General features: G+C 34.8%; 1 protein-coding gene across 1 annotated transcript in view; it reads left to right on the top strand.

The window, feature by feature from the left end:
- The window catches only part of LOC145737639 (uncharacterized), a 32,740-nt gene extending 17,312 nt beyond the window's left edge, over nt 1-15,428 (top strand). The window contains exons 6-7 of the mRNA XM_081992396.1: nt 1,740-1,890; nt 14,609-15,428. Coding sequence (XP_081848522.1) covers nt 1,740-1,890; nt 14,609-14,859 — 402 coding nt within the window. The 3' untranslated portion in view covers nt 14,860-15,428. The remainder of the gene's footprint in view (nt 1-1,739; nt 1,891-14,608) is intronic.
- The last annotated feature ends 970 nt before the right edge of the window (nt 15,429-16,398 follow it).

Here is a 16,398-nt window from a genome sequence, read left to right as displayed (position 1 = left end):
TATGACATTTTGACGTAACTTGTCAAATAAGGGAGTAATTTAGGGTCAAAGCAAGGTGTGTCCCAAAATATGTGATTTTAGGGTGAAAGAATTTTGACGCCCTCTAGCGTCCAAACGGTGTTATCAATCAACTCATGGGGGGATATTTTTAGAAAGCTTGAAATCTGCTCTATCTTTTGTTTTCTATGACATTTTGACGTAACTTGTCAAATAAGGGAGTAATTTAGGGTCAAAGCAAGGTGTGTCCCAAAATATGTGATTTTAGGGTGAAAGAATTTTGACGCCCTCTAGCGTCCAAACGGTGTTATCAATCAACTCATGGGGGGATATTTTTAGAAAGCTTGAAATCTGCTCTATCTTTTGTTTTCTATGACATTTTGACGTAACTTGTCAAATAAGGGAGTAATTTAGGGTCAAAGCAAGGTGTGTCCCAAAATGTGTGATTTTAGGGTGAAAGAATTTTGACGCCCTCTAGCGTCCAAACGGTGTTATCAATCAACTCATGGGGGGATATTTTTGGAAAGCTTGAAATCTGCTCTATCTTTTGTTTTCTATGACATTTTGACGTAACTTGTCAAATAAGGGAGTAATTTAGGGTCAAAGCAAGGTGTGTCCCAAAATATGTGATTTTAGGGTCAAAGAATTTTGACGCCCTCTAGCGTCCAAACGGTGTTATCAATCAACTCATGGGGGGATATTTTTAGAAAGCTTGAAATCTCCTCTATCTTTTGTTTTCTATGACATTTTGACGGAACTTGTCAAATAAGGGAGTAATTTAGGGTCAAAGCAAGGTGTGTCCCAAAATATGTGATTTTAGGGTCAAAGAATTTTGACGCCCTCTAGCGTCCAAACGGTGTTATCAATCAACTCATGGGGGGATATTTTTAGAAAGCTTGAAATCTCCTCTATCTTTTGTTTTCTATGACATTTTGACGTATCTTGTCAAGTAAGGGAGTAATTTAGGGGCAAAGCGACGTGTGTCAAAAAAATATGCTATTTTCACAAAAGGGGCATTTTTTACTTTTTTAACTTCTTTATAAGACCCTTTACGACAAAAATGCTTAGAAGTAATCTTGTAGAGCATGAAATTCCCTACAACTTCACTTCAGTAGGTTAGGTTAGGTTAGGTTAGGTTTAATTTAGCGATTTAAAAGCATTTGGAAACTTTCAGGAACTTTTGAAAATTTCTGAAAACTTCTAGACAGATTTGAAAGGTTTTTAGACTGATTTAGGAGAATTGGAAACTTTTAGACTGTTTTGAAATTTTTTAAACCAGTGGAAAACAATTGAAAGTCTCCAGGGTACTTTAGGAGCATTTGGCAGCTTCTAAACTGTTCTAGAAGCTTTTGGAAGCTTTTAGACTTCTTCAATTTTTTTTGGGATCTTCCAGAACAATTCAAAAGCAATTGGGAGGTTCTAGATTGATTTAGAAGGTTTTTAGAAGAATTTGTAGGCTTTTTGGAAGCTTCTGGATGTTTCTAGATAAATTTGAAAGGTATTTAGAATGCTTTAGGATCACTTGTATGCTTCTAGAGTGACAATTTGGAAATTAAAGGCAAATAGTCAGTTAGAAGGCTTCCATTTTAGTTTTTTCAAAATTTTCCTGGTCAAGGTAAAGAAGATACAGGGTGAAACGTGAAAAGCTTCTGATGCGACACTCTTTCACGTAAATTTTTGAAATTTTCTCAATTTCATTGGTATACAATATACAGGATGATTCAAGGACTGATTTGTTTCAGTGTCAGCAGTGCGGCAAATCGTTCAAAAGGTCTTCGACTTTGTCCACCCATTTGCTGATCCATTCGGACACCCGACCGTACCCGTGCCAGTATTGCGGCAAACGTTTCCACCAGAAATCTGACATGAAAAAACACACCTACATTCATACAGGTGAGTTGCCCCGCTTTATAGTTTTACCACCGAGGGAGGTAGGGGGGGGGGGGGTAGTAAATAATGTAATTACGAGCAACTTACTATCAGAGACAATGCCAGTCTATAGTTAAGTAAATAACAATCCCTTTGGGTAAAGTTTTCCCCTGATATATTATTCATAAATGAAAAAAGTTAGGACAGTTATTATGTGCTATAGAAAGTTTACGAGATATGTACTGGGGGAATTGATAGACTCTGTATTAAAGTGGTATGTTACAGAGCATGTATGTAGGAATAAATCAAATTTTAATGTTTTTTTACCTGGAAATATTGGTGAATTTTTCATAAATCAACATTGGAAAATAGTAATTAACATTTTGTGTTATCCACTGGTTTTATGGTGTTTCAACGGCTACGTGGAGGTTTTTCAACTCCTTCAGACTCGATTAATTCCTTATAACCTTCTTCGGAGTTAAGGCGAAGGAAAAATAGGGCTTTCATTAAAATTTCCTGTATAATTCAGTGTTTTTTCCTATTTCTTGCTTACCTACACTCATTACGTATTTAAATGCAGTCGCATCAAGTCTGTTGCAATATGAATTAAATGGAAAAGTCCAGTTTTCTTCCATTTTAACGTTGGTGTAATGTATAGGGGAAACCCGCATTATTTTAAAGGCCGACAACCTCTGCTAATGTTGAACCATTCAAATTTTCGTAAAAATTTGAATAATCGAATATCAAAAATCGTCTAAAAATTGATGAAACGCCAATCCAGTATGCTTTCACTATTTTTAAATTAAGGGCAGTTGATCAGTGGCCTTAAAAGTTTCTCACCTAATTTTTTCAGAATTTTCCTGGCCAAGGTAATAAAGTTGCATTTAAAATTTCGGTTAGGAGTGGAAATTTTGAAATCAAGAGCAATTAGTCACTGGTTTTAAAGGCTTCTAACCTAACCTAACCTAACTTAACCTAACCTAACCTAACCTAACCTAACCTAACCTAACCTAACTTAACCTAACTTTTTCACAATTTTTGGAACGGAATTACAGGGCAAAATCAATATGACCACTTACCTACGAACGCTGGGAACAAAACTTATTCATATTTCAAACATTTTTCTTAAATTACCTACAGGAGTGACTATTTTAAAATTACGGGCAATTAGTCAGTGGTCTTAGAGGTGTCTAACCTCATTTTTTCCAGAATTTTCCTCCTTAAGGTAACAGAGTTACAAGAAAAAATCAATATGGCGACTTATGCACGTTAATCAAAATTCAAACATTTTTCAAAAAATTTGTTTAGGAGTAAAAAATCTGAAATTAAGGGCAGTTGATCAATGGCCTTAAAGGCTTCTAACCTCATTTTTTCCAGAATTTTCCTCCTTAAGGTAACAGAGTTACAGGAAAAAATCAATATGGCGACTTATGCACGTTGATAAGACCTTTAACCAAACTTTAAACATTTTTCATAAATTATCTACAGGAGTGACTATTTTAAAATTAAGGGCAATTAGTCAGTGGTCTTAGAGGTTTCTAACCTCATTTTCCCAGAATTTTCCTCTTTAAAGTAACAGAGTTACAAGAAAAAATCAATATGGCGACTTATGCACGTTAATCAAAATTCAAACATTTTTCAAAAAAATTGTTTAGGAGTGAAAAATCTGAAATTAAGGGCAGTTGATCAATGGCCTTAAAGGCTTCTAACCTCATTTTTCCCAGAAATTTTCTCCTTAAGGTAACAGACTTCCAGGAAAAAAATCAATATGGCGACTTATGCACGTTGATAAGACTTTTAACCAAACTTTATACATTTTTCAAAAATTGCATACAGAAGTGGATATTTTAAAATTAAGGGCAATTAGTCAGTGGTCTTAAAGGCTTCTAACCTTATTTTTTTAGAATTTCTCTCTTTTGGGTAACCAGAGTTACAGAGCAAAATCAATATGGCCACTTATGCACGTTTTCAAAAAATTTATTTAGGAGTGAAAAATTTGAAATTAAGGGCAGTTGATCAATGGCCTTAAAGGCTTCTAACCTCATTTTTCTCAGAGTTTTTCTCCTTAAAGTAACAGAGTTACAGGGCGAAATTAGTATAGCGTCGTTATGGTCGAAATTCGCTTGCGACAAATCGCGGTTACAATAGAATTTCTTGTAATAATGAGACTGTTGCTAGTAAGCAAAAATGATCTTTATTATCTTAAAAAATTAGAAATACAATTTAAATTGATTCAACTAGCATGTTGTTGTTAAATCAAGATAGTGAGGGTTTGTTTTCTGCAAAATGATGTTATTCAAAGTTAAGAAACTTTTAAATGGGACACCGTGTACATTTTTGTGATTGTACATAATATTGCTTTGTGGAATATTTAAGGTTAAAGTTATTAATCACTAACTTTAGCAATACCTACTAGATATCGTCCACTTTCAAGCTGTTTACTAAAAATCCATGTCACAGTAAACTAACCCAAAGCAATTAAGCAGATAACAGGGCCCAATTAAAATAGGTTGTACAAAATAAACACGATAATTTAGTTAGCCAACACAAAGGCAAACCAATTAAAGGTAATTTCGAAAGAAATCAAACAATAATAACGATTAAAAAATCACAAAACAAATGCATTAAATTCACCGAAATAACTATATTTCAAATCACACTTAGAGAGGATTGTCGTCAATGGGTTTTAATTACCATTGTAAATTTCTCGATTGCGCTCAAATTACCGGGTCATTACCTGTGTTGCATTAAGTTGGCAATTATGCAAACGAGTCAATTGAGGCATTAAATGTTCAATTATCTCGGATGGCCGAGAAGGGTAGTAATAAATGATTGTTGCTAGACTAGAGAAAATAAAAAAGTTCCTAAAACGCAAGACTTGAACCCACAACCCTTTGATTACACAACGCAACTGCAATAACGTTTGTCTGTTTTTAAATCATAGGTGGCTTAGTTGATTCGTTGGACAGCTGGTCACGTGATATTGGTTACGTTTTTTTTGTAGAGAGGTCACATGACTAACTTTAAATTTCCTTAAAAGTCATTTTAAAAAATAAAAAAGTTACTAAAACGCAAGCCTTGAACTCAAAACACTTTGATTACCACAACGCAACTGCTATAATGTCTGTTTTTAAATCATAGACGGCTTTGTTTACGTGATCTAGTTGATTCGTTGGACAGCTGGTCACGTGATATTGGTTACGTTTTTTTGTAGAAAGGTCACATGATTAATTAGGGGTTATTAGTAATAAATGATTGTATTTTGTTAAATTCCCTTAAAAGCAGAGATGTAAAAGCGGCCATTTTCGAGTCGGAAAATTTCCATTTTTGGGAATTTACCGGAAAATTACTTCAATTTAATTTTCATTTTATAAAAAAAATACCAAATTTGAATCTTTATACTTTATTCCTAGATAATCCACCATTCAGGGTGTCCTAAATTTGAGCAACAAACCAAACTTATAATTTTTATTCGATTTTTGGAATCTACGTCAAATTCTAGGCCTACTTGATGTAAAATGCTTGTATCAATATTCAATTGTTTTTGTTCCTACAGCCTTACTTTGACCACTCTCTTCGATGCAGAAATTCCCAATTTGAGCAAAATTTTGGTGCACTTTTCTAGAAAATCGTCCATAACTCGCTTATTTGAAACACCCTGTATAAAACCACCCTATAACAAAAGAAAGCTAATGAACGGGGCTATCACGTGACGTTAAGTGGGCACGAGTAAGTTGCCCGATTTAGCCGCTAGAGGGCGTCAAAGTTGACTCTCGTTTTTTGCAGTTTTTGATCAATATCTCAGGAACGTTTCAGGTTAGGGGTCTGAAGTTTTTACCACAAATGCACTTCGATAGGATGCACCTTTAACCTTCTATACACTTTTTTGGTACCATGCACTGTTTTACCTTAAAAAAATTAAAAACTAGAATTGTCAAGAATTTTCAAGTGTGAACCTTCTGATTTTTTTTTGAAAATTTTTTAATTTTAAAATTAACCTTAACTGCTTAAATACCTTCAGGTTAATAGTACAAAAATGACGTAAAGTGTCATTTGTCAAAACGTCATTTTGCAAGGCTGCCGCGCCCTAAAGTGTCAAAATTGATATAATTTCAAGGTCATCTCCGAAACGGTGACAGTTAGAGCAAAATGGACGTCAGCTTTGTGTTTTCCTGGTTCAAATTAGTTAAAAAAATCACTTTGATTAAGGAAAATCCAAAATGGTCGCCGTTAGTATAGTAGTCCCAAAAATCTCTAATTTAGATTAAATTTTCAGACACTTTTCCAGAAAATCTGTATAAAACCACCCTATAACAAAAGAAAGCTAATGAACGGGGCTATCACGTGACGTTGAACGGGCACGGCTAAGTTGCCCCGTTTAGCCGCTAGAGGGCGTCAAAATTGACTCTCGTTTTTTTGCAGTTTTTGCTCAATATCTCAGGAACGTTTCAGGTTAGAGGTCTGAAGTTCTAATCACAAATGCACATCGATGGGATGCAACTTTTACCTTCTATACACTTTTTTGATACCACGCACCGTTTGACTTTGAAAAATTAAAAACTAGAATTGTCAAGAAATTTCAAGTGAACATTTTTTATTTTCAAAATTAACCTCAACTGCCTAAATACCTCTAGGTTAATAGAACAAAAATGTAAAAAACGAATTATTTTTAAATTTTCCAATTTTTCGGGAAAACTTTCCATAAAATTAATTTTCCGGAAATTTTACATCCCTGCTTAAAAGTCATTTTTAAAAAATAAAAAAAGTTACTAAAACGCAAGACTTGAACCAACAACCCTTTGATTCCAACGCAACTGCTATAACTTCTCTTAGTTTTTAAATCATAGGCGGCTTTGTTTACGTGATCTAGTTGATTCGTTTGACAGCTGGTCACGGGATATTGGTTACGTTTTTTTGTAGAGAGGTCACATGATTAACTAGGGGGACTTGCTGTGATTATCAGAGTTCAAACCACGGACTGGGATTACTTTTTTTTTTTGCATAAAAATCACAGTGGAATATCGCAAAAAGCCGTTTTAATCATTCATACGGGGCAGTAATCGTTGGCGCGCATTTAAAAATGGAAAGGATGCATGTACTTAGACTGTACGGAACCCATTAATATGAATGCAATACGTACAGGAAAACGCATTGTATGGTTATTTATTATTATTCGTATATTTTTCTTGAATACGTTATGAGCGCGTTCGAAACGTCTAATGACAGCATTACGTATTAATCAAGAACGCGCACAAAAGGGCACAGCAGTGATTGATAGTCGAACGTAAAACGAATCATAAATCTGGCAGATTTCAAATGGGGGTACCACTAATCAGGTACGACGTATGCCAATTAATAATTTATTTTAAAAGAGGGCGCAGCCATCGATTATTCCTTGATATACGACAATCGTTTTACTGTTTGTTGTTCCGTGAATGTGGGTGGCTACCATTATTGATTGGATTGCCAAAGAATTAGTGTGTAAGTAAATAAGGCTCATTTTTGTCTCATCACCCATATTCACTTTGGCAGAAAATCTCATTACAACAGTGTCTTTTTGCAAACGATTTTCGACCATAATGTTTTTGACATTGACAGTAGCGATTTTCGACGGTAAACACCATGACTAACCAGTGTCAACCTGTTTACCAGTTCGTAATTATCGTTTAAAAAAAAAAGAGTCAACTCGGTATAATTAACACTAATCCGTCGTACAGAAAACATTTAGCAATTGCCTCGAACAATAATTACGACGAATGATAGATAAAAGCATAACAATTAAAAACATAACCTATACACAGCGTTGGGTTAAAAAGGTTGCCAAGTGTTATCATTTTTAACCGACAATTACACACCACAATCACATGATTGACGTTTCCCCTTGTAATTCGCGTTGACACACATTTTCGTAAAAGTAAGGGAAAAATGATGCAATATTAAATAGCTGTCATTTGTCGGATCGTTTTTTGATTTTATATTCCACGCTGACAGTATAAACAGCAGTGCTGTCCTGATTTTTCAATCAATAGTTAAACAATTGCAGTGTTGCATCACTGCAATTTGGCCACGTCAAATCATCTATTATTTAGCTGGATAAATAAGGGTGTTTTAACCCCCTCTTCCCCCCTCCACCCAACTGGTAAAGGGATATTTAAATCTCGACTGAAATATTGATAAAACTTAATTACATTATTGAAGTCTGAAATATGAATGAGTTTTCGTTTTAATACGTCCCTGGTAACCAAATTGACTTTCCCTTGTATAGACATTTTTTTTGGAAATTTAATTTTCAACTCGTACTGCCCTGTATACTGATTATATTAAAACCAACTGGCTGTCACCTGTCATTTTTTTTTTAATTTACTTTTATCCCCTACGTATAAGCCTATTTTCAAGTCGAAATAGATGAGTTAGTTTGGTACACCCTGTCACATTTTGCCTTGTAATTCCCTAGGGAGGCCTTTAAAGGCAAAAACACCTTAATAGAATCTTGTAGAGGAGGAAATTTCCTACAACTTTCCTTATTTACACTTTTTTGTAGCTCCTTCAATAACGGAGCTACGCTCGGTCGAAATGGACCAAATTTAAAACGTCAAAAGGTTATTTGAAGGGTCTCGTGACCGTTTTTCAGTTTAAACTGACATTTTGAAAGGCACGTGACTCTTTTATTAACGTCAAAATGGATCCGGAAGGTCACGTGATCGTTTCTAAGTTTAAACTGATGGTTTTTTTTAAATCACGTGACTTTTAAGGTAAAAACGGTCCCGTGATCGTTTTTCAGTTTAAACCGAATATTTTAAAATTACATGATTTTTTTACAGCGAAAATGCATGGTCACGTGACTGTTTTAAATATCAAAATGTTATTGGAAGGGTCACGTGATAATTTTTAAACATCAAATTTATTTTTCAATGTCACGTGACACTTTTTTAGATGCAAATGGTCACGTGACTGTTTTAAATATCAAAATGTTATTTAAAAGATCACGTGACGATTTTTAAGCATCAAATTTATTTTTAAAGGTCACGTGACTTTTTTTTACGTGCAAATGGTCATGTGACTTTTTTCAATTATCAAATTGCTTTTTAACGGTCACGTGACGGTTTTAAATGTCAAAATGTTATTTGAAGGGTCACGTGACCGTTTTTCAATTTAACCTCATATTTTTAAAGACACCTGACTCACTTTACAATGCAGATGATCACGTGACGATTTTTAAGCATCAAATTTATTTTTAAAGGCCACGTGACACTTTTTTAGGTGTAAATGGTCACGTGACGATTTTCAATCGCCAAAAGACACTTGAGTTCCTTTACAATTTAAATGGTCAGTCACGTGACAATTTTCAATCATCAAATTGCTTTTTAACGGTCACGTGACTGTTTTAAATATCAAAATATTATTTGAAGGATCACGTGACCCTTTTTCAGTTTAATCTGAAATTTTTAAAGCCAACTGACACTCTTTACAATGCAGATGGTCACGTGATGATTTTCATTCATCAAATTGCTTTTTAACGGTCACGTGACTGTTTTAAATGTCAAAATGTTATTGGAAGGGTCACGTGACCGTTTTTCAGTTTAATCTTACGTTTTTAAAGACACCTGACTCTCTTTACAATGCAAATGGTCACGTGACAATTTTTAAACATCAAATTTATTTTTAAAGGCCACATGACTATTTTAAATATTAAAATGTTATTTGAAGAGTCACGTGACCGTTTTTCAGTTTCATCTGGTCACGTGACGATTTTTTAAGCATCAAATTTATTTTTAAATGTCGCGTGACAATTTTTAAGGTGCAAATGGTCACGTGACGATTTTTAATCGTCAAATTGTTTTTTAACGATCACGTGACTGTTTTAAATGTCAAAATATTATTTGCAGGGTCACGTGACCGTTTTTCAATTTAACCTCACATTTTTAAAGATACCTGACTTTCTTTACAATGCAGATGGTCACGTGACGATTTTTAAGCATCAAATTTATTTTTAAATGTCACGTGACTGTTTTAAATGTCAAAATGTTATTTAAAGGATCACGTGACCAGTTTTCAGTTTAATCTGATATTTTTAAATTCAACTGACACTCTTTACAATGCAGATGGTCACGTGACGATTTTTAAGCATCAAATTTATTTTTAAATGTCACGTGACACTTTTTTAGGTGCAAATGGTCACGTGACTATTTTAAATGTCAAAATTGGGGTCACGTGACCGTTTTTCAGTTTAACCTCACATTTTTAAAGACACTTGACTTTCTTTGCAATGTAGATGGTCACGTGACGATTTTTAAGCATCAAATTTATTTTTAAATGTCACGTGGCTGTTTTAAATGTCAAAATGTTTGTCAAATGTCAAATTATTTAAAGGATCACGTGACCATTTTTTAGTTTAATCTGATATTTTTAAAAGCTGACACTCTTTACAATGCAGATGGTCACGTGACAATTTTTAAGGTGCAAATGGTCACGTGACCGTTTTTCAGTTTAAACTGACGTAACTCACTTTAAAATGCAAATGGTCACGTGAGCAAATTTTAGTTTTCAACACTGAATCAACACGTGACTATTTTTAAGGTTAAAATATCGTTTTTAACGTCACCTGACCAGTTTTTACGTTAACGGTCTTTAATAACAGTTTTAGGGCAAAACTGAAATTAGCCTGAAGAAGCGTCACGTAAACGAAACTTGGGCGGTTTATAGGGCAGTGTGTTGTTACATGTTTCGTCCTGATCGGTTCATCAGGAGTAGAGCCACGCTCCGTAGAAGGGAAATGCGTAAAATACGGACATTTGTATGTTTTCTGGATCTATTGGAAAAATTCACCCTGTCTATACAGAGTGAGCTAAAAATATGAAAATTTCAGTATTTATAGAATAAAGTGTGTTGCATTAGTGGCCCAAGTTTCGTCTTGGTCGGTTCATCAGGAATGGAGAATATCAAATTTCTACGTTTTTGTAACTCTAACTACAGGGTGATTTAAAAAATTTACTCCGTCTATACTGAGTGAGCTAAAAATATTAAAATTTCAGTATTTATAGTCCAAAGTGTATTGCATTTAGGGCGGTATTTAAACCATATTAGAGTGTTAGAGCAAATGGGATCAATTAGGCAGCTATTGCACTATGAACACACTAATTATGGTGCATACTTTGACAGTTATACAGATCTAGTTTCGACCACTGTGTAGCCTTTAGAATTAGAGTATACCAGCAACTTGGGCAAAGAAAATTAGGGAGCTAATGCACTATAAACACTCTTATTAAACTTAAACTTTGACAGCTTGTAACTCCGTCCGGAGAGGTCCAGTTTGGACCACTGTGTCTTAGAAACCCCCTATTAGAGTGCTAGAGCAAACAAGCCAACATTAGGGAGCTATTGCATTATAAACACTCAGACTTGTTTCTGACAGCAATTCAATTAAACTTATCATCATTCCAATCTGTTTGTATTGTCACCTGTAATAGCGTTTTCTCATTAAACGTTCGTTTTTTGTGTTTTTTCGATTAATTAAAACCGATAAAATAAAGGAAATCAAGTGAGTTATGAAAAATGGTGATCTTTGTCCCTGTTTTGTACGATTGCATTAAACAAACCACTTTGTCCCACTATAATTAACGTAATGATCCTAAATTCATCATAAGTGACAATGGATGGTTATAATGTCCTGTTATTGAATAATTAAACTGTCCGTACAGTTTAGCAATAAGCGGTTATTACTGAGTGATGCATAATGACGCTTCGAGTGGTCAATAACTGTTTTTTAAAATTGTGTCCGAGCAATTTACGAAAATTTGATACTTACTAATGCACCCCCCCTGATGATAATTATCGTGCTCGAAACGTGTGCCGTCCCGGAAATCGTCAGACTTCCGGTTCGTGTTCGTTTTCTCTTAAACGGAGGGACAGACGAAGTGCGAAAGGGCCCTTTTTGGGTTTCAATTTAATGCGCAAATTATCTACTTGAATTAATTTACCAGTTTCGTATTGCTTCTATCCCCTAAAAAACTTCTGAAGAACCGATCAGGACGAAACTTTCAAAACTGTCAAAAATAACGGAAGAACTGTCAGAATTTATATATCATCTCTATGACAACTCTCTGCTCCATGGTGTTGTTTCTGACAGTTGACAGTGACGTGAAAGATTTCTTCTTGAGTGCTTTTTTACAGATTTTTATGAGGAATACAATTTTGCTTTTTTTTCACGATTTTAGTGACTCTAGTAATAAATGCTCTCTAATTTGTTTCACTGCCTCTAATACTCTGTAAGAGCTACACAGTGATCAAAATTAGACCTGCTGTAACTGTCAAAAATCCTCTGTTCTATGACGTTGTTTCTGTCAGTTGTTCTTGTCAGAGATACCAACAGTAGATTGAGGTTAGGTTAGATTAAGCATTCTTTTTTTCCAATTTAATTGCAACTAGGGATGGGGAAGTAAATATTTTATTTTACCAGGAAAATTTTAGCGGTAAATTACTAGTAAATTATAAATACTGTGTTTCTGGAAATTTTGACACAATTTTTGCTTTTCTCCCTGACTGTACTAAATTTTTTAAGGTTTTTTTCGAGTTATTGAATAGGAAATTTAATGAGGATTCCAAAAATGTGTTTAAAACAGTCATTTTCTCACTCTAAGCGGGTTTTACAGGCGATTTGGACCTTTCAAACCGTCTTTCTGACAGTTTATACTTTGTTATCACTTTTCTCCAAGATTTTACCGGATTTTGTAGTATTTTTTATGTCATTAGATAGGAAATTTAATGAGGATTCCAAAAATGTGCTTAAAACAGTCATTTTCTCATTCCAAGTGGGTTTTATAAGCGATTTTGTCCCTGAGTGTCTTTGAAAATTGTGTTTCTGACAGTTCTAACTTTGACACCACTTTTCTCCCTGACTGTACAATTTTTTAGGGTTTTTTATGTCATTAGTTAGCAAATTTAATGACGATTCCAAAAATGTGCTTAAAACAGTCATTTTCTTACTCCAAGTGGGTTTTACAGGCAATTTTGTCCCTGACTGTCCTTTCAAATTTTGACACAGCTTTTCTCCCTGACTGTACCTGATTTTGTAGTGTTTGTTTATGTCATTAGTTAGGAAATTTAATGACGATTCCAAAAATGTGCTTAAAACAGTCATTTTCTTACTCCAAGTGGGTTTTACAAGCGATTTTGTCCCTGAGTGTCTTTGAAAATTGTGTTTCTGACAGTTCTAACTTTCACACCACTTTTCTCCCTGACTGTACTCAATTTTTTAAGGTGTTTTATGTCATTAGTTAGCAAATTTAATGACGATTCCAAAAATGTGCTTAAAACAGTCATTTTCTTACTCCAATTGGGTTTTAAAGTCAATTTTGTCCCTGACTGTCTTTTCAAATTTTGACACTGCTTTTCTCCCTGATTGTACCTGATTTTGTAGTTTCTGTTTGTGTCATTAGTTAGAAAATTTAATGACGATTCCAAAAATGTGCTTAAAACAGTCATTTTCTTACTCCAAGTGGGTTTTACAGGCAATTTTGTCCCTGACTGTCCTTTCAAATTTTGACACAACTTTTCTCCCTGACTGTACCTGATTTTGTAGTGTTTGTTTATGTCATTAGTTAGGAAATTTAATGAGGATTCCAAAAATGTGCTTAAAACAGTCATTTTCTTACTCCAATTGGGTTTTAAAGTCAATTTTGTCCCTGACTGTCTTTTCAAATTTTGACACTGCTTTTCTCCCTGATTGTACCTGATTTTGTAGTTTCTGTTTATGTCATTAGTTAGAAAATTTAATGACGATTCCAAAAATGTGCTTAAAACAGTCATTTTCTTACTCCAAGTGGGTTTTATAAGTGATTTTGTCCCTGACTGTCCTTTCAAACTGTGTTTCTGGTAGTTCAAACTTTGACACTGCTTTTTTCCCTTACTATACCTGATTTTGTAGCGTTTTTTAAGTCATTAGATAGGAAATTCAATGAGGATTCCAAAAATGTACTTAAAACAGTCATTTTCTCATTCCAAGTGGGTTTTACAAGCGATTTTGTCCCTGAGTGTCTTTGAAAATTGTGTTTCTAACTTTGACACCACTTTTCTCCCCTACTGTACTCAATTTTTTAGTGCTTTTTATGTCATTAGATAGGAAATTTAATGAGAATTCCAAAAATGTGCCTAAAAACATGATTCGGTTACTCCAAGTGGGTTTTACAGGCAATTTTGTCCCTAACTGTCAGATTTCAGATTACAATTTCACTGATTTGTAAATTTGTCGCACTAAACCGTTTTTCCTAAATAACTCGCAAATGGTTAAAGTTACAAAAAAATTTAAAGAGACCAAAAATGTTCCTAATCAACTCCTTAACCCAACCTTGTAAATTTGCAGGACTGTTTTTGCATCTAGTATACAGGGTGTGCAAGAAAAGTATGGTGGTTCATTATTTTTGGTCACCCTGTACGCAATTTTTCAGATACAATTTTTTACTCTTCACCACTGACAAGAGGAGCTCAAAACGGTTAATTTGAATGGTTCAACCTTCCTGAACTCCCGAAAACAACCGAGTTACAGGGTGTTCAAAAATTTTGTTGCATTAAATCAGTTTTTGCTAAATAACTCAGAAACGGTGAAAATTTCGAAAAATTTGATAGGGAGCAAAAATGTTGGTAAAAAACCGCTAAACTAGTCCCTGGAAGTTTCCCGGTCCGTCAATGCGGCTACTATACAGGGGGTGCAGAAAAACTACTAATTACAACTATTTCCTTGTTGCAGGCGAGAAACCGCACAAGTGCGTGGTTTGTTCGAAGGCGTTCAGCCAATCGTCGAATCTCATTACGCACATGCGTAAACACACCGGTTACAAGCCGTTTTCGTGCGGTCTGTGCGACAAATCGTTCCAGAGAAAGGTGGATTTGAGACGGCATCGGGAATCGCAACATCCGACCGTTCCGGAATCGGTCATCAATTCCATGTACCGTTCCGGCGAACTGACCACCCAGAACAACAACAACAACAACGTCTAAAAAGCGAGTACAAAGAAGCGACAACACTGTACGACCAAGTGCCATTTTTTTTTTTTACATTTGACAGCCCGTGTCCGTGTTGCCATATTTAACGAATCCGTCCTGGAAACTTGTATTTAAGTGTACTATTGTAAAGGTTTTTGATGTAGTTTAAGTTGCTGTCTCTCTCTTTTTTCTTTCTAGTCTGGACTTTTATAGCCCCAATTTTACTTTTCACTCAAACCACCAAATATTGTATAAACCGTTACCATTTAAAGGAAAAAAAAAGTGCAACAATTTTGGGTTTTTGTTATTTTTCAAGCACTCTGTATTTTTTTTGCACTTTACGGGGGGGTTTTACTAAAAAGATCAGCACTGGACTCGTTCTGTTTAGTAAAACCTCATACAGCTGAAAAACCAAAGATTTGTATAAACTTAGGCCAATTTGTACATATAATGAGCTGAATTTGTTTTACTTGGACCAAGGTGTATTAAGGATAATTTAAAATTTACTAGAAACATTTTTATATCATATTCCCCTGTATTTTATCGAATATTTTTTTTGAAAATACATGAAATTCATGATAGTTTGTGTGTGTTTGATTTCCTATCCAGAGTAGAAAATTAGTTTTCTTGACAATTGACGAATGAAGCAAACACCTGCCTGAATGTCACCCTTTGACAGTTTGGTCGCTAGAGGGCGTCAAACCACAGCACACTGGCGTTTTTTGTCAATTTAAAAAAAAAAAAATGGCGCTGACTGTCAAGCGGTTCTAGTTGGCCGGGGTTTCTGAAACGTACATATCAAAGCGGTACCGGATCTTGACAGAGAACACCTAATCAGGCATAATATCGTTTAATTGGCACGTGCAAACGCGCGACCGTCTCGAATATGGAAAAGAGCAGCCCATTGCGACAATCTCAGAGTCGACTAATTAGCCCCATTAGCAGCTAAAGACATTATTTCGTGGAAACGCTGACGGTACCGTCACTGTCTGACCAATCACGGTCCGAACCGTACCATAATTATGTTGGTTTTCCTTAAAAAAAAAAAATAATGATCAAAACTGCCCTGCTGGATGGTTTAACTAACTTCTATTAATAAGGTGTAATTTCGTTTGTCACTACAGCCCATTCTTTATATGGTAGTACACTAATTTGTTTCAAGCAAATTTCAACCTTACCTACTTCAAGGAGCTCTCAGTTAGAACTCAATTTCCTCCAATACTAATTAATAAACGAGAGTGATTACCACAGGGAGGTCACATATGATCTTTAGATACGCGTCTGGAAACGAATTATAAAATGACAAAATAGGCGGCTATGGACGTGAATTGTCAATGTCAAATATTGCAATGGAGTGTGTACCGAAGTGACAAAAGCAAAGAGCGTTCCGTATTGTTTTTTCATAAATGTAAACATAACAACAATACCCTTTAAAAATGTCTTAATTTGTGTGAGAGTTTTGACGCAAACCACCAGACGTGACGTCGTTGCAATTTTATTTGAATTTACGTGTATCACAGACGTCAAAGAGTACAGTGACGTAAACGGATTGCA

The sequence above is a fragment of the Ips typographus genome, linkage group LG14 (assembly GCF_016097725.1).
Source record: "Ips typographus isolate SLU linkage group LG14, UJ_Ityp_2.0, whole genome shotgun sequence".
Classification (NCBI taxonomy): Eukaryota; Metazoa; Arthropoda; class Insecta; order Coleoptera; family Curculionidae; genus Ips; species Ips typographus.
This window is presented reverse-complemented; position numbering and strand designations above follow the sequence as displayed.